Source organism: Parasteatoda tepidariorum, chromosome 1 (genome assembly GCF_982258835.1).
Source record: "Parasteatoda tepidariorum strain Cologne lab strain chromosome 1, Ptep-v5.0, whole genome shotgun sequence".
Classification (NCBI taxonomy): domain Eukaryota; kingdom Metazoa; phylum Arthropoda; class Arachnida; order Araneae; family Theridiidae; genus Parasteatoda; species Parasteatoda tepidariorum.
Genome location: NC_141755.1, coordinates 76,955,255 through 76,973,210, shown reverse-complemented (window position 1 = coordinate 76,973,210; position 17,956 = coordinate 76,955,255). Strand labels below are relative to the sequence as shown.

General features: G+C 28.6%; 3 protein-coding genes across 3 annotated transcripts in view; 1 reads left to right on the top strand and 2 right to left on the bottom strand.

Moving 5' to 3' along the window:
- Positions 1–17,956, bottom strand: part of LOC107456611 (hepatic sodium/bile acid cotransporter) — a 37,077-nt gene that overhangs the window by 15,299 nt on the left and 3,822 nt on the right. Inside the window, exon 2 of the mRNA XM_087167088.1 lies at positions 14,879–15,050. Coding sequence (XP_087023214.1) covers positions 14,879–15,050 — 172 coding nt within the window. The remainder of the gene's footprint in view (positions 1–14,878; positions 15,051–17,956) is intronic.
- Positions 4,222–7,451, top strand: LOC147816529 (uncharacterized). The gene is made up of 2 exons (XM_087167117.1): positions 4,222–4,507; positions 6,771–7,451. Exons 1-2 carry the CDS (start codon positions 4,469–4,471, stop codon positions 7,260–7,262), a joined length of 531 nt encoding a protein of 176 aa, XP_087023243.1. The 5' UTR covers positions 4,222–4,468; the 3' UTR covers positions 7,263–7,451.
- On the bottom strand, positions 9,281–12,554 carry LOC147816528 (uncharacterized). The gene is made up of 2 exons (XM_087167102.1): positions 12,256–12,554; positions 9,281–9,992 (listed from the first exon to the last, which is right to left on the bottom strand). The coding sequence occupies exons 1-2, from the start codon at positions 12,292–12,294 to the stop codon at positions 9,501–9,503; spliced, it is 531 nt and encodes a 176-aa protein (XP_087023228.1). The 5' UTR covers positions 12,295–12,554; the 3' UTR covers positions 9,281–9,500.

Below are 17,956 nucleotides of genomic sequence, written 5' to 3'. Positions count from 1 at the left end.
ATGGTAAAGGAAAAATCTTATTTTCGAAAAAGGAAGTTTAAGTACTTTTTAAAAACTCCTAATGAAAAAGAGCACCTCTAAATGCCTTTAAAAAATAAAAATTGGAGAAAAGCAACTTTAAGCACTTTTTAAAAACGCTACGCACCGTGTTTTAAAAGAAAAATATTTTTTCAAGTTCATTTTAGAGTGATTTAGTTCTTTCACTTTTCTATCATGATATTCACTGAGTTACCTTTTATTTTTTTGCTATTAAAAAAAAATATCTAACAGGAAAAACTTTATGAAACAAAAATTAAAAAATACGCACATTTTTACGAATACACGCACCATCTGAAGCTATATTTGTTTACTTTCTAATGATAGAAAACAGTTCTGGAATGTTTGAATTCACTTGTCTTTTCCACAACTAAAATCAATGATCAAAGGTTTATGAGGAAAAGCATTGCGCAAAAATAAGAATTGAAATTTCGAACTCCGTTAATATAAAATTATAAGATTTCTCAATATGTATTCATTTTAATTACTTTAAGTTTTATATTGAAAATTAAGAAATTAGAGTTTTAATTGCATAACTTTTTATTAAAAATAGAGATGTAAATTAACTTATCAACCAAGGTAGGGTTTACTTTAGCAGGGCGTTACTAATAGCGAGGTAACTAGTGCATGCAATCCAATTTTGGAGCCCATTTACAAAATGATCTAACTATTTTTATGCATTTCAAACTATTTTTATATTTTTTAAGCAAAAAAAAAAATGTTTCATAATATCTAGTAAACTAGTGGATAAATTTATATATTTTCCTTTGCCGGTTGTAAACGAAAACCCATATAATTCACGTGTGAGCTACAGTTAGTTAATAACTCTCATAAAAATTATTTTTCAATAAAATTTTGCAAACTTTTAATACTCTCATAAAAAGTTTTTTTCAATAAAATTTTGCAAACTTTTAATTTGTAATCCTGAGAAAAGCAATTGATGATTTGTATTAGTGCCCTTATCTAAAATGGATTTGGTACCTCTTTAAGGCCGCGAAAACGAAGATTGTTAGCTGCTATAAATACGCATAAAAAATAAATAAAAAGCTAATTACCTCGAAAATATTTCATGTTACGAATATGAAATATTTAATCATATGAATTAGTTCTCGGTGTATGCATATGCTGAAAAGGAACTAAATTCTTTATTCGTGAATTAAATTCTTGAACTATTTTGTTCTGAATTGAGAAGCTCGTTGAGAAATACTTACGGAACTTTTAACAAATGCAGATTCTTTTCATAATTTATACAATATATTGTTCTTCAATTTTAAAAAAAAAAAAAAAATTGTGTCACTTTTTTTTTCATTGCCATTTTACATAAATAATTTCATAATTACGACCGAAATATTAAATAAATTCTGAGTTATTGATTGGATATAAATGTAATTAAATTAATTAAAATAATTGAAAAACAAATCGTGACTCTTGGATCCAGGGTGAAGTGAGATTCCAGGGAATTTTAAGATTCTGCGGATTATCTTTCGAGAACCACCCTATGTGATTGCCCCTTTTACCCTATATGTGGGGATTAAAAGGAACATATTACTATGTAGATCGTGTCACTAATTCTTTGCATTCAAATCTGAACGCCGTGTGGAGTTGACAGGCGATTTCTAATTGCGTTTTAGCCTTGGCGCAGTTATATAATAGGCTAGACTCCAGACCGAATTTAAAATGATTATACAACTTCACGTTATCCAATAAGGGTTTTAAAATGACTCAATCTGAAATAGTACATAGTTTAATTTTTATTTTTCATGTAGTCATCACATTGTTAGAGTAATAAATAATACGTAGGATTTCATAATTTTGAATTTATAATACATTTATTAATTTACAAGTTTAATAATTTGATAATAAATAATATCGAATTTGAATTTTGATAATTATTTATCGAAGAGAATTATTAGATATGAATTGCGATCGTATTGGGGCAATTCAAACCAATTTATTTTTTGTCCGAAGGTAAAATTTTTATATTCAAACAAATCCTTAATAATTCTTTCCAGATCATAAATGCGAGCATTTCACATTGGGTACAATTTAAAATAGAATTTTAAGCAAGGTTGCCAACATTCTACATTTTTTTTGGGGGGGGGAGAATTTCTTATAAGTTGTTTATGGTTTAATGTATGGTTTTTTTGTTTTGTAAATTTGATTTGAAGTTATTTTCGAAGCCACAATATGTAAATAATTCAAAAGTTCCTATAAAACGTAACTTTGTCCCAGATCTTTCAAGGCGGGGCTTTTAAAATGTTAGCAAAAATACTAAAATTCTGAAAACTTTAGTTTTTAATTGTCTGCCATTTTGCAAAAAGCTTGTCGCGGAGAGAATTCCAAATAATTATGAATGTTTTTTTCTCCCTAAAATCCGTGAATTTTTCGAAATGCTTTGATATGCTCGAAAATAGTTAAAAATGTGACATTATTTTAATTATTATTATTTTTTAAATTTCTTATTTATATTTTAAGAGCAATTAGTACTTTTCTGAAGTTTAAAAATTAAAATTATATTGTTTGATCGATAAAAAAATTAATCAAGAAATTAGTTCAAATCCTATTATGCAAAGCGGCCTTTCTATCCCTTGTATGACAAATTAATAAGGATATCACGTCTTCCTTAACTGCAATTTTATAACCGTCGTTGCACAGCCGAACCAATTCTTGGGTTTACTACTGCTATGTAAACTTGCAATTTTGAACCCAATCCAGAAGACAAGGGAACTCCTGGATCAAGTATTGGGAGAAATTTACCTCCGTGGATGACTTTTTTGATGGAACTGAAGTAACCCGCATTTGCGATTGCGTAGAGAAAGACCAAGAGAACATTCCACGGTTAGCCCGACGACAAAGGGACTCTAACCCATGATCCGTCTACCACTGAGGATATTTCACGTCAGCACTGTGGTCGGTGCAAGCCGGATGCGGAATGCGTATTGACCAGCCATTGTCGGGATTCGAACCCGGTTCACCCCAATGGAAGGCAACGAAGGAACTAAACCTTGAGCCATTGTGGCTCTCCTTAACTGCAATTAGAATAAAAATGGAAGAGAAAGTTCAGTTAGCCTCTTCTTTAGCAAGAAGATTTTCAGACTTTTTAAAATTTTTTTATATCATACACCAGAACAGATGGTGGGTCCACCATCAGTCTATGATGGGCAGCCCAATACAGTTCAAAAACACAAATAAAAGGATTAAAATTCTTTGCAGCATTTACAGCTACTATGTCAGTAAGTCTAAATTGAATTTTGACAAAAGCAATTTAGGTGATCAGTAGTATAGACAGCGCTACAGCGTACAGCGGGGGGTCCCTATTCCTGACGTCATCACGGAAAGTCAACCGGAGCTTATTTCCGCCCCAACCGGAAGTTGAATATTTCTGCCCGCCTACAAACCGGAAGTTGCTTATTTCTGCTCTCCTATAAACCGGAAGTTGCTTATTTCTGCCCGCCTGAAATCGAAACTTCGTCTGCAACGTCATGGGGAGCTTATTTCTTTTTTTCTTAAGCCTAATATATTTTTAGTTTCGGTTTCTGTTTTTAATTTAGTTTCGTTTTTTTAAATATTATTTAATTTATTAGTTTATTGAGGGTGGCAACACTTATTATTTTTAATATTAGTTTTTTAGGATGGCAACACTTAGAAACTTTGTTATTTGGGGAGATATTGTATATTATGAAGTTATGACGTCATCTTTTATTACATAACACATAAATGATATCATGCTTTTGATCTAGTGGCGCCATCTATGTGGGAATAAAATAACTTTAAATCTATTTTAATATTTAAATCTGTTTTGATATTATTTATTAAATATAATTAAGGCTGAGGATCGAACTCACGCCATCAAAAAGCCTTCGTGGGTCAGTAGTTGGATATCATAACCACTGATCCACGAATGCTTGGTTAGATACGTGTTAATAAGTTAAACTTTTGTATTCTGAACACGTGTATAAATGAAAAAAGGATTTGATAACGATATCATCCTACTGTTTCATCGATATATTTTTCATTTAACCTTTTAACAGTTATTAAATAATTATTTCTGCCCCTCTTAATGTTATGATAGCTTTCTCTGGGTGGCAACGGTACTGACCATACACATGTTAAGATTTGACGTGTTTTTGTGTGATAACACAACTACTGGATACAGAACGAGTCATTCTGATAACATATAGCAAGATAGATCTTGGGTTATGACGCATGTGTTGAATTCAGTTCCTTTCACTTGCGCTGGTAAATAGTTAAGCATGTGACAGTTTAACATTTTTCTGATTGGTTGTTAGAGTTATACTTTCATGATTTGGCAACTAGAAGGATAGAGTGACTTAATTTCCCCTACCCCCTCCCTCTTATATTAGTATTTCACTTGTTCTTCTGTTGTGTCTCGATTAAGTTTTTGAAAAGTTTTTCAAGTAACCATTTCGTTATGGACGGTTATTTAAAGAGAAAACATGCTGAAACTGAAGTAAGTACTATTGATTTCTTAGTAATTTACTATGCTTTTAAATTTATTGTTAATAGAATTGTTTTATTTTAACTTCTAGCACTAATTCGTTTTTAGGCAGAGTATGTGACAAAACTTAGTTAACTTTAAAAATTTTATAACTACGTTATTTTTATTATATTGATGATAAATAGTATATTGATAATGTTAAACAGTATTATTTATAAAACTACTGAGATGCGTTAATCTGTATCTTTAATTAACCAAGAGAAAGTAAACTGTTTTGTACATTTTAATTAATTATTTTTATTTTGTTAATAATAAAAATTACTCATCTTCTTAGTTACAAATTAGGAATAGTTATTATTTTTTTTCATTACGTAATCTAAATGAAGTTAATATTTGTTAAATTAACTTTCTATTTGTTAAAATGTATTAAGTATGTCTACTGTGAAAATTAAAAGTATTAGAATTAAAAGTATATTAATTTTAAATTAATAAATATTAGTTTATACGATTAGATATTTTTATCCCTATCGTTTGGATTTACGGCTATCAATGTTGTCCTTTTTGAACCCAGAAGACAATGGAACTCCTAGATCTTGAGACAATACATGTCTTCGAAGTGGACTTTGTGAGTACCCATGTTATATGAGGAGGAAGACTACGAAAACCTCCTACCCTTAGTCCGACGACAAATAGTGGGATTGGTTTCGTTAACCAGTATCCTGTGAATGTACAGAGATCAGAGGAAAACTTAAGGTTTTAATAAAATAAATTTTAATAATTTTAAAAAATACTATATGAATTCTAATGGTATCATTTATACTTAAAATGTTAGAAAGAGACTATATTAATAACTCTTAATTTTAGTTATTTTTAACATAAATACAGTTGATATAAATGACTATAATTATTATTTACCTATTTAATATTACCTATTATTAACCTATTCAATAAAAAAAATACACCCTTTAATAATTTATGCAAAAAAGTTTCATAAAAACTAGAAACTTATTACAAAAATATAAAAATTACTTTTGAAAAACTAGAAATTTTTCACAAAAGTAAAATTATTTTCTGAAATATTAGAAAATCTCCCTCAGTAATAAAAAATATTTTCTAAAAACTAGAGCATTTTGTTAAAAAGAATGAATAACGACATATTTATATTATCAATTATATATTAAATTTCCTTAAAATTTCAAATCAATTATTTTAAATCTAAGAAACATGTAATGGGAATTTTTGCCGCTTTAAATTCATTTATAATAAGAACATATTCGTTTTATTATAATTTAATGTTATAATAATGCAAATAACTTACTTTATTTTTAAATTAGCAGTTAATTTAAAACTAACTATAGCCGTTCTATTTAAAAGTATATATTTAAATGATACTGATTACAGAACTTGAACATGTTATCTATTTCTCATAAAATTTTACAAAGATAATGTTTGTCCGGGACGTTTGGGGCTTATCCACGTTTTATCAATTAGTCATAATAACATAGTGCTTCATACTTGTTATAGAACGTGGGAATAAAATTATTTCTTAGAAAATTGTTTAGAAACCCGTGATATATGCTCGCAGAAGTGCTTAGGTGAAACTTTGAATAAAATGTTATTTATTTTATTAAAATATATTTTGTCTTTAAAGATCTTTTTCACAAGTGAAAAAGTTTATATTATCAAGAAAAAATTACACCCTTTATTAATTAATACAAAAAGTTTCAGAAATATATATAGAATTTTCTGAAATATTAGAAAGTTTCCTCAATAACATAAATATTTTTCTTAAAAAATAGAAAATTTTGCTAAAAAGTTTGAAATATTTTATTAAAAGACAAAATGCTTTAGCAAAAAGCCAAAATATTTTCTTAAAAGAGAAATTTTTTTGTAAAAACATAAAATATTTTTCCTAAAATGTAGAAAGTTTTTAACAAAAAGTAAAAATATTTTCTTAAAAGAGAAAGTTTTTTGTAAAAACATAAATATTTTTCTTAAAATATAGAAAATTTTGTTAAAAAGTTTGAAATATTTTTATATAACTAGCAAATTTTTTAGCAAAAAGTAAAATATTATCTTTAAAGTGAACGTTTCATATTTGTTTTTGGAAAAGGGTTTATTTTAGACAGAACTCAGGAGGTAAAGACTTTTACTTTGCAAATAAATTCTTAATCGTAGTAATCGACAGGAGTTATGAACATTATCGTAATCATTTTAACTGTGTGTTGTTAATTATTTTTCTTGGTGACTCAAAATTTTCTTTTTTTTATTGTAGTTAGGAAACAGAAAGGGATTCTCAGCTTTAGTCATTGATTTTGAAGGTTTTCAACTTTCATCAGGGGCATACATTGTCAAAGAACTTGCTTTTCATGCTGTTAAAGGTAATTCCATTACCGGAGTGTGTACATTCCAACCACCGTTTCCGTTTGAAGAACTTCCAACACAACAGAAAATGCAATATTCTTGGACAGTCCGAAATATTCATCAAATAGATTGGAACCAAGGAGAATTACCCTACGTTAAATTTCATACTATGTTGACTTTTTTGTGTGATATGTATTCACATATCTATGTGAAAGGACTCGGAAAACGGAAATTTTTAGAAATTCTAACCGGCAGAGTGTTTTACAGTTTGGAAGATTTTGGCTGTCCTAAAGTAGATGAACTGATACCAACTTTTTCATCGTGCACTATACATTCACCAGATTTTAAGCATTGTGCTCTCGTTAAAGCGAAAGCATTTGGACGATTTCTACAAGACCTATAAATAGGACAAGCACTCGGAATTCAGCATAAAGCTGTTCCTGGAAGTAATATAGTAGATCTTATAAATGACTTTTTTTGCGAAATAGAAAATCAGCTCCAGTGGGGGGAAATGTATTTTTAAAAACATTAAACGATGTTCAATTACCAGCAAATTTATATGTTAATAGAAAAATTGTATAGTAAAAATAAAATTTTCAAGAAAGCTGTGATGTATGCTCGCAGAAGTGGCGAGGTGAAACTTTGAATAAAAATGTTATTTATTTTATTGAAATATATTTTGTCTTTATTGAGCATTTTCACAGGTGAAAAAGTTTATATTATCAAGAAAAAATGTCACCCATTAATAAATAATACAAAAAGTTTCAGAAAAATATCTAGAACTTTTTGAAAAACTAGGAAATTATTACAAAAACATAAATATTTTCTTAAAAGATAGAAAAATTTTGTTAAAAAGTTTGAAATATTTTTATAAAACTAGCAAATTTTTAACAAAAAGTAAAAATATTTTCTTAAAAGAGAAATTGTTTTTATAAAAACATAATTACTTTCTTAAAAGATAGAAAATTTTTAACAGAAAGTTAAAATATTTTATTAAAAGAGAAAATTTTTAGTAAAAACATAAATATTTTTCTTAAGAGATAGAAAATTTTGTTAAAAAAGTTTGAAATATTTTTATAAAACTAGCAAATTTTTAACAAAAAGTTAAAATATTTTCTTAAAAGAGAAAATTTTTTGTAAAAACATAAATATTTTCTGAAAAACTAGAAAATTTTGTTAAAAAGAAATAAAAATGATACATTATTTCCTAGTTCGTTAAGATTTTAAGATGATTACTTTAAGTTAGATCAATAAATATTTTCTATAAAATCATTTTAACATTAATTTTGAATCAGGAAGGCAGGAGAATCCGTTGGTTCTATGAAGCATTCAGAGTGTGGGACAAGGACCCATATTTAAATACTACTTTCTACAAAGTTCATCCTCCATCCAGACTCCCATCTCTATGAATTCGTCGAAAAAACTTTCCAAAAAGCTTGAGATATATGGGACTCGATCACAACTTTCTTAAACACTTCCAATGCATTTTCACAACTCTTTTTCATCTTTTTATTGTTATTTGTGAAATGATCTATCTTCCTTTTTTTCAGTTGTGAAAATGAATTGGAAGTGTTTAAGAAAGTTGTGATCGAGTCCCATATATCTCAAGCTTTTTGGAAAGTTTTTTCGACGAATTCATAGAGATGGGAGTCTGGATGGAGGATGAACTTTGTAGAAAGTAGTATTTAAATATGTGTCCTTGTCCCACACTCTGAATGCTTCATAGAACCAACGGATTCTCCTGCCTTCCTGATTCAAAATTAATGTTAAAATGATTTTATAGAAAATATTTATTGATCTAACTTAAAGTAATCATCTTAAAATCTTAACGAACTAGGAAATAATGTATCATTTTTATTTCTTTTTAACAAAATTTTCTAGTTTTTCAGAAAATATTTATGTTTTTACAAAAAATTTTCTCTTTTAAGAAAATATTTTAACTTTTTGTTAAAAATTTGCTAGTTTTATAAAAATATTTCAAACTTTTTTAACAAAATTTTCTATCTCTTAAGAAAAATATTTATGTTTTTACTAAAAATTTTCTCTTTTAATAAAATATTTTAACTTTCTGTTAAAAATTTTCTATCTTTTAAGAAAGTAATTATGTTTTTATAAAAACAATTTCTCTTTTAAGAAAATATTTTTACTTTTTGTTAAAAATTTGCTAGTTTTATAAAAATATTTCAAACTTTTTAACAAAATTTTTCTATCTTTTAAGAAAATATTTATGTTTTTGTAATAATTTCCTAGTTTTTCAAAAAGTTCTAGATATTTTTCTGAAACTTTTTGTATTATTTATTAATGGGTGACATTTTTTCTTGATAATATAAACTTTTTCACCTGTGAAAATGCTCAATAAAGACAAAAAATATTTCAATAAAATAAATAACATTTTTATTCAAAGTTTCACCTCGCCACTTCTGCGAGCATACATCACAGCTTTCTTGAAAATTTTATTTTTACTATACAATTTTTCTATTAACATATAAATTTGCTGGTAATTGAACATCGTTTAATGTTTTTAAAAATACATTTCCCCCCACTGGAGCTGATTTTCTATTTCGCAAAAAAAGTCATTTATAAGATCTACTATATTACTTCCAGGAACAGCTTTATGCCGAATTCCGAGTGCTTGTCCTATTTATAGGTCTTGTAGAAATCGTCCAAATGCTTTCGCTTTAACGAGAGCACAATGCTTAAAATCTGGTGAATGTATAGTGCACGATGAAAAAGTTGGTATCAGTTCATCTACTTTAGGACAGCCAAAATCTTCCAAACTGTAAAACACTCTGCCGGTTAGAATTTCTAAAAATTTCCGTTTTCCGAGTCCTTTCACATAGATATGTGAATACATATCACACAAAAAAGTCAACATAGTATGAAATTTAACGTAGGGTAATTCTCCTTGGTTCCAATCTATTTGATGAATATTTCGGACTGTCCAAGAATATTGCATTTTCTGTTGTGTTGGAAGTTCTTCAAACGGAAACGGTGGTTGGAATGTACACACTCCGGTAATGGAATTACCTTTAACAGCATGAAAAGCAAGTTCTTTGACAATGTATGCCCCTGATGAAAGTTGAAAACCTTCAAAATCAATGACTAAAGCTGAGAATCCCTTTCTGTTTCCTAACTACAATAAAAAAAAGAAAATTTTGAGTCACCAAGAAAAATAATTAACAACACACAGTTAAAATGATTACGATAATGTTCATAACTCCTGTCGATTACTACGATTAAGAATTTATTTGCAAAGTAAAAGTTTTTACCTCCTGAGTTCTGTCTAAAATAAACCCTTTTCCAAAAACAAATATGAAACGTTCACTTTAAAGATAATATTTTACTTTTTGCTAAAAAATTTGCTAGTTATATAAAAATATTTCAAACTTTTTAACAAAATTTTCTATATTTTAAGAAAAATATTTATGTTTTTACAAAAAACTTTCTCTTTTAAGAAAATATTTTTACTTTTTGTTAAAAACTTTCTACATTTTAGGAAAAATATTTTATGTTTTTACAAAAAAATTTCTCTTTTAAGAAAATATTTTGGCTTTTTGCTAAAGCATTTTGTCTTTTAATAAAATATTTCAAACTTTTTAGCAAAATTTTCTATTTTTTAAGAAAAATATTTATGTTATTGAGGAAACTTTCTAATATTTCAGAAAATTCTATATATATTTCTGAAACTTTTTGTATTAATTAATAAAGGGTGTAATTTTTTCTTGATAATATAAACTTTTTCACTTGTGAAAAAGATCTTTAAAGACAAAATATATTTTAATAAAATAAATAACATTTTATTCAAAGTTTCACCTAAGCACTTCTGCGAGCATATATCACGGGTTTCTAAACAATTTTCTAAGAAATAATTTTATTCCCACGTTCTATAACAAGTATGAAGCACTATGTTATTATGACTAATTGATAAAACGTGGATAAGCCCCAAACGTCCCGGACAAACATTATCTTTGTAAAATTTTATGAGAAATAGATAACATGTTCAAGTTCTGTAATCAGTATCATTTAAATATATACTTTTAAATAGAACGGCTATAGTTAGTTTTAAATTAACTGCTAATTTGAAAATAAAGTAAGTTATTTGCATTATTATAACATTAAATTATAATAAAACGAATATGTTCTTATTATAAATGAATTTAAAGCGGCAAAAATTCCCATTACATGTTTCTTAGATTTAAAATAATTGATTTGAAATTTTAAGGAAATTTAATATATAATTGATAATATAAATATGTCGTTATTCATTCTTTTTAACAAAATGCTCTAGTTTTTAGAAAATATTTTTTATTACTGAGGGAGATTTTCTAATATTTCAGAAAATAATTTTACTTTTGTGAAAAATTTCTAGTTTTTCAAAAGTAATTTTTATATTTTTGTAATAAGTTTCTAGTTTTTATGAAACTTTTTTGCATAAATTATTAAAGGGTGTATTTTTTTTATTGAATAGGTTAATAATAGGTAATATTAAATAGGTAAATAATAATTATAGTCATTTATATCAACTGTATTTATGTTAAAAATAACTAAAATTAAGAGTTATTAATATAGTCTCTTTCTAACATTTTAAGTATAAATGATACCATTAGAATTCATATAGTATTTTTTAAAATTATTAAAATTTATTTTATTAAAACCTTAAGTTTTCCTCTGATCTCTGTACATTCACAGGATACTGGTTAACGAAACCAATCCCACTATTTGTCGTCGGACTAAGGGTAGGAGGTTTTCGTAGTCTTCCTCCTCATATAACATGGGTACTCACAAAGTCCACTTCGAAGACATGTATTGTCTCAAGATCTAGGAGTTCCATTGTCTTCTGGGTTCAAAAAGGACAACATTGATAGCCGTAAATCCAAACGATAGGGATAAAAATATCTAATCGTATAAACTAATATTTATTAATTTAAAATTAATATACTTTTAATTCTAATACTTTTAATTTTCACAGTAGACATACTTAATACATTTTAACAAATAGAAAGTTAATTTAACAAATATTAACTTCATTTAGATTACGTAATGAAAAAAAATAATAACTATTCCTAATTTGTAACTAAGAAGATGAGTAATTTTTATTATTAACAAAATAAAAATAATTAATTAAAATGTACAAAACAGTTTACTTTCTCTTGGTTAATTAAAGATACAGATTAACGCATCTCAGTAGTTTTATAAATAATACTGTTTAACATTATCAATATACTATTTATCATCAATATAATAAAAATAACGTAGTTATAAAATTTTTAAAGTTAACTAAGTTTTGTCACATACTCTGCCTAAAAACGAATTAGTGCTAGAAGTTAAAATAAAACAATTCTATTAACAATAAATTTAAAAGCATAGTAAATTACTAAGAAATCAATAGTACTTACTTCAGTTTCAGCATGTTTTCTCTTTAAATAACCGTCCATAACGAAATGGTTACTTGAAAAACTTTTCAAAAACTTAATCGAGACACAACAGAAGAACAAGTGAAATACTAATATAAGAGGGGGGGGGGTAGGGGAAATTAAGTCACTCTATCCTTCTAGTTGCCAAATCATGAAAGTATAACTCTAACAACCAATCAGAAAAATGTTAAACTGTCACATGCTTAACTATTTACCAGCGCAAGTGAAAGGAACTGAATTCAACACATGCGTCATAACCCAAGATCTATCTTGCTATATGTTATCAGAATGACTCGTTCTGTATCCAGTAGTTGTGTTATCACACAAAAACACGTCAAATCTTAACATGTGTATGGTCAGTACCGTTGCCACCCAGAGAAAGCTATCATAACATTAAGAGGGGCAGAAATAATTATTTAATAACTGTTAAAAGGTTAAATGAAAAATATATCGATGAAACAGTAGGATGATATCGTTATCAAATCCTTTTTTCATTTATACACGTGTTCAGAATACAAAAGTTTAACTTATTAACACGTATCTAACCAAGCATTCGTGGATCAGTGGTTATGATATCCAACTACTGACCCACGAAGGCTTTTTGATGGCGTGAGTTCGATCCTCAGCCTTAATTATATTTAATAAATAATATCAAAACAGATTTAAATATTAAAATAGATTTAAAGTTATTTTATTCCCACATAGATGGCGCCACTAGATCAAAAGCATGATATCATTTATGTGTTATGTAATAAAAGATGACGTCATAACTTCATAATATACAATATCTCCCCAAATAACAAAGTTTCTAAGTGTTGCCATCCTAAAAAACTAATATTAAAAATAATAAGTGTTGCCACCCTCAATAAACTAATAAATTAAATAATATTTAAAAAAACGAAACTAAATTAAAAACAGAAACCGAAACTAAAAATATATTAGGCTTAAGAAAAAAAGAAATAAGCTCCCCATGACGTTGCAGACGAAGTTTCGATTTCAGGCGGGCAGAAATAAGCAACTTCCGGTTTATAGGAGAGCAGAAATAAGCAACTTCCGGTTTGTAGGCGGGCAGAAATATTCAACTTCCGGTTGGGGCGGAAATAAGCTCCGGTTGACTTTCCGTGATGACGTCAGGAATAGGGACCCCCCGCTGTACGCTGTAGCGCTGTCTATACTACTGTGATCATTGCTCATGTCAGACTCAGTCAGGCAGAGTGGGCAAATCAAAGAGCCTGCCAATCCAATTTTATGAAGGTGCGTCCTAAGGTAATCATGCCCGGTCAATATCCTGAAGTTAGCTACCCCCACCCATCTGGGCAGATTATATGGTACGGGATTATCCAACAAGGAATCCCAGGTCTTCCCATTGGATAGGTTGGTAATAGTTTCATGATAACTGGTTGAAGAACGTTAGGTCCAGCTTTAGCAAGCGAATCAGCAAACTCGTTCCCTATGATACCGCAATGACTTGGTATATCCATTGTAAGGCAGCATTTCGTCAAATTTTTATCAGAAAATCTATCAGAAGTTCGCATTAAGGAGCAGAACTATTTTTAGTCAGCATAACTGAAGAGATAGCCATGATAGTGGCCTGTGAATCAATAAAAATCACAATGGTTTGTTCCTCTCTTCAGCATCTCAGTTAATGCCATTTCACCATCAAAATTGATATAATGCTTACCAATGACTCTGCCGAGGCTAAAATACCTGGAGTAGACATCAGCATTTGGTTGAGCCTCAGTAGCAGAACCGTCAGTGTGCACACGAATTCAGTGTTGTTCTGGGAATCTTTTGCCAATGCTGATTTTCAACTCTGACTCTATGTAGTTCTTTGTACTAATACGCAAAACCAAATCCAGATTACATTCAGCCAGGCTCAGATGTCAATGAAAATTTGTTGTTATTAATAAGGGTTATCTCTTTGTAGGAATGTCAAAAATGGTAGACAACTCTGTTGTCACTTGTACAAAGTTAGGTTGTGATTTTAACCTATGGACTGTAGGATTTACTGAAATGACGGTATCTTACTTCATTCATGTGAATGCCAATTCCCTTGTTAAGGACAAGAGTTTCTCACAATTTCTCCATAATGTATGGAAATAAATTTTGCCTTTGTTTGTATCTCTCGATCACTGCGGTTTTTCTAGTACACTGAACAGTCACATTTTTTGATTTTTTTCACCTTTATTTTCAATTTTTTGTTGCAAACTTCACGTTATCTGTTTCAAATAACTTTTGTTTCCTCATTCACGCCTGGTGAGTCTTGAGAATAGGTGACTATTTTTGAGCACTCGAAATATGTAGACTATTATTATTATCTTCATAATTTTGAAGCAAATGAACGTTTTTACTTGTTAAGTATATCAGATTAAGTACCATATGATATGCCAGTGCATATAATAGGCATTCTCTTTTATCGTCCCTATGCACTAGTGAAGTAAATTTTACAAGACAAAGAATGTCAAAAAGGTATTCCTGCGTTTCCCAAATCAGCATCATATGGTTGATACTGAATATATTATATTATAATTTTCATATGAATATTAAAGGTGCATAAAAATATTTGAGAAATAGGGTAAATTTTGAAATGTGAAAGGTTACATACCCAGTGCTGCAAGATTACTGATGAAGGTCATAGTCAAGCTTAAATTAAGGTTGCCATTTAACAGAACTGTCCACATGTTACTTGCTCCACCTCCAGGACTGCACCCAAATGTAAACAAACCTAAGCGTAGGATGACATCATCAAATAGCAACCTAGCTAAGCCATAAGCAACCTAAAAGAATGAAATTTTTTTTAAAACTATGATGAGAATTAGTAGCACATTAGGTTAATATTTTTTCAAAGTATTGATTGATTTCAAAATAATATTAATTTCAAAATATTGATTTTTTTTCAACTCCTTGATTAAAGCAGTATTTGAAAAAAAATGTCTCAGTGAATCCCATTTTTGAATTAATTTATTGGTGATGTGCAAGGGAAAAAAAACAGGTTATGTCTTGAACTCAGTTCAAAGGTATCAGTAAAAATAAATGAATCATCATCAGCATCAATGGCTCGACAGCCCAGGGTGGGCCTTGGCCTTCTCAAGAAGATTTTTTCCAGGCTAACCTTTTTTTTTGCTAGTGCTTTCCAATTTTTAGTTTTGAAGACCAAAAGGTCTTTCTCTAGGCCATCTATCCATCTCAAATTTGTCCTGCCTCTTTTTCGTGTGCCAACTGGACTGGCATTGAAAACTCTTTTTGCGGTATGAAAATAAAAGAATATTGGACTTTTTTAATGCTTTGCAGTCTATCAATAATTATAATAGCAAGGAGTGAAATTTCCACTCACCATAGATGCTTAATTATTTAAAGCTGGTGAGCAATTTTCATGTTTTAAAATATTCAGTTTTTAATTAAACTATATTCACTTAGATAATCCTGTTTCGATGAAGTGATCAAGCAACAGCATTTTTTTTCTATTTAGAAATATCTATAAAAAAATGCTAAGTAGTTAACTTTTCACATACAAAACCATTTATGTTGGAAACATTGAAATCTTAAGACAATTTTATTTTGATTTAATATTATTATTACAATAAATATGCTTTGATATCAAAGTTTCTTCATACTTATATGGTTTTTCAAAAAGTATTTCATACTGTATCTGTTGACTTTTTCAAATTTAATCTTATGTTTCATAAATGCAAAATAGTTTACAAAATTCAAGTAAAAATTTTAGTCTGGCTAGTATTTATAAATTTGAGAGAAAAGGTGTTGAGAAGTATTTTTGGAGGAATTCAAAAAAATGGTATGCGGCTTAGAAGAACAAATTTAGAGATTTATCACTCGAATTATGAATCTGACACTAACTTCATTAAACAACAAAGAATAAAATGGGTAGGCCATGTTATCAGAATGGGTGAAGACCACACCACAAAGAGTTTTCAATGCCAGACCAGTTGGCACACGAAAAAGAGGCGGGTAGAATTTGAGATGGATAGATGGCGTAGAAAAAGACCATTTGGTCTTAAAAACGAAAAACTAGAAAACGCTAGCAGGAAAAAGGTTAGCCTGGTAAAAACTAATTGAGAAGGCCATGGCCCACTCTGGGCTATTGAGCCATTGATAATGATGAGTATTTATGAAACTGAAATTTCATATCCTGATAATATAGCGATTCCAAGATGAAGGGTTTACAATATCAATGATGAAAGGTTTACAAACGAAATATGTTTTCCTTCTAGCAGTTTTCAATGTTTATAGTAGTTCTTTTTAGATTTAATTTCACCGAAAACAGGGTTGCCACAGAAAAAAAAGGAATAAAATAGTTGCTTTTAGTAGCCTAAAGCATGAAAATAGTTGCTTTTAGTAGCCTAAAGCATGAAAATAGTTGCCTAAATAAGAACAAAATTTTTTCAATAATATTAGTAAAATTTATTAAATGACTTAGTTGTCATATAACATGATTCATTTAGTCAAGTTGGTTCCAAATATGATAATTCTTCTATAAGCGTAAGTGTTCTAGCAATAAATTTGTACATAAAAAAATTAGTAAATTTAAGGAAAATTAAATATTTTAATTATTAGAATTGCATCAAAAAATACTTTATAAAAAAACATACTTTTTTTAAATAATTTTCCCTTTTATCAATAATTGATTTAGCAAAGTGAAAAGTGATTATTCAAATTCGAAAATCACACATCCTACAATCGTATTAAAAATTGGGTTTTTTAAAATTCTGCAGAATTTCGTAGCAATAACCATTGAAAAGGAGATTGAGATACAAAATAGACTTACAATGGAATCTGTGCAAATTGAGCGCATTAAAAAGTGATAGTAACTCAAATTTGCAATTCAAAATTTTCAAACTTTTTTAAGAAAAAAAAAAAATCATTGTGTTCAGGGTCATCAACCCAATTTATGCTAAAAAAACATCATAAGGAGCACAGAAAAGTCGCCCAATAGTCTATTTTTCCTGAAAATAGTTGCTTTATTAGCCTTTTCAGGCAAAAAATGTTGCCATAGTTACCTGAGATTCAAAATAGTTGCGTTTTAGTCACCTGTGGCAACACTGTGAAAACCTTATCAATTTAATCAGCTTATTTAATTTATTTTCAGCTTATATTTATACGCCAAAAACAAATTCACAACAATACTGGATTCAGCTCCAGGACTTTGAATTTAACTTTCGAAAATAAAACCTAAATTAAAATTATTAATGATAAAACAATGAAAAATGTCATTCTTATGAAACATTTTTGAAATAAAACAGTCTATTAATTATAGGTTAATATGTTCACAATTGTCTTTATACATTTTAAAATCTGGGTTCCGTTGAACGAATCTTGATAATTTAGGGTTCCGTAATTGAAAAAAATTGGGAACTGCTGAACTAGTAAATTGATAAATAACGCTTACTTTTGTTTACACTCATTTTAATATAATGGAGTTTTTTTTTGTGATTGAAGCTTGGTAATTGTTTGAAGTTAGTTTGATGTATAATATGTATGGTATTAAATAGACAATAGAATATCGGTAACACCATTCAGATTCAGGAAAAGTGTGCAATTTTTCAGATAACCTCCATGTCTAGGTACGGATGGGGCTGGTTTTGAAAGGTTTTCCACCTACTATCACTACTTTTAGGGGGAGATTTCTGTATCGTGATCTGTGGTAGAATAATCGCCAAGTCTTTGC

What these genes read in the sequence shown, in the direction of transcription:
- LOC147816529 (XM_087167117.1), top strand. Translation starts at nt 4,469, where the DNA reads ATGGACGGTTATTTAAAGAGAAAACATGCTGAAACTGAA. An exon ending in GAAAACATGCTGAAACTGAA is followed by an intron (nt 4,508 to 6,770) that starts GTAAGTACTATT and finishes TTTTTATTGTAG; the next exon opens with TTAGGAAACAGAAAGGGATT.
- LOC147816528 (XM_087167102.1), bottom strand. Translation starts at nt 12,294, where the DNA reads ATGGACGGTTATTTAAAGAGAAAACATGCTGAAACTGAA. An exon ending in GAAAACATGCTGAAACTGAA is followed by an intron (nt 9,993 to 12,255) that starts GTAAGTACTATT and finishes TTTTTATTGTAG; the next exon opens with TTAGGAAACAGAAAGGGATT.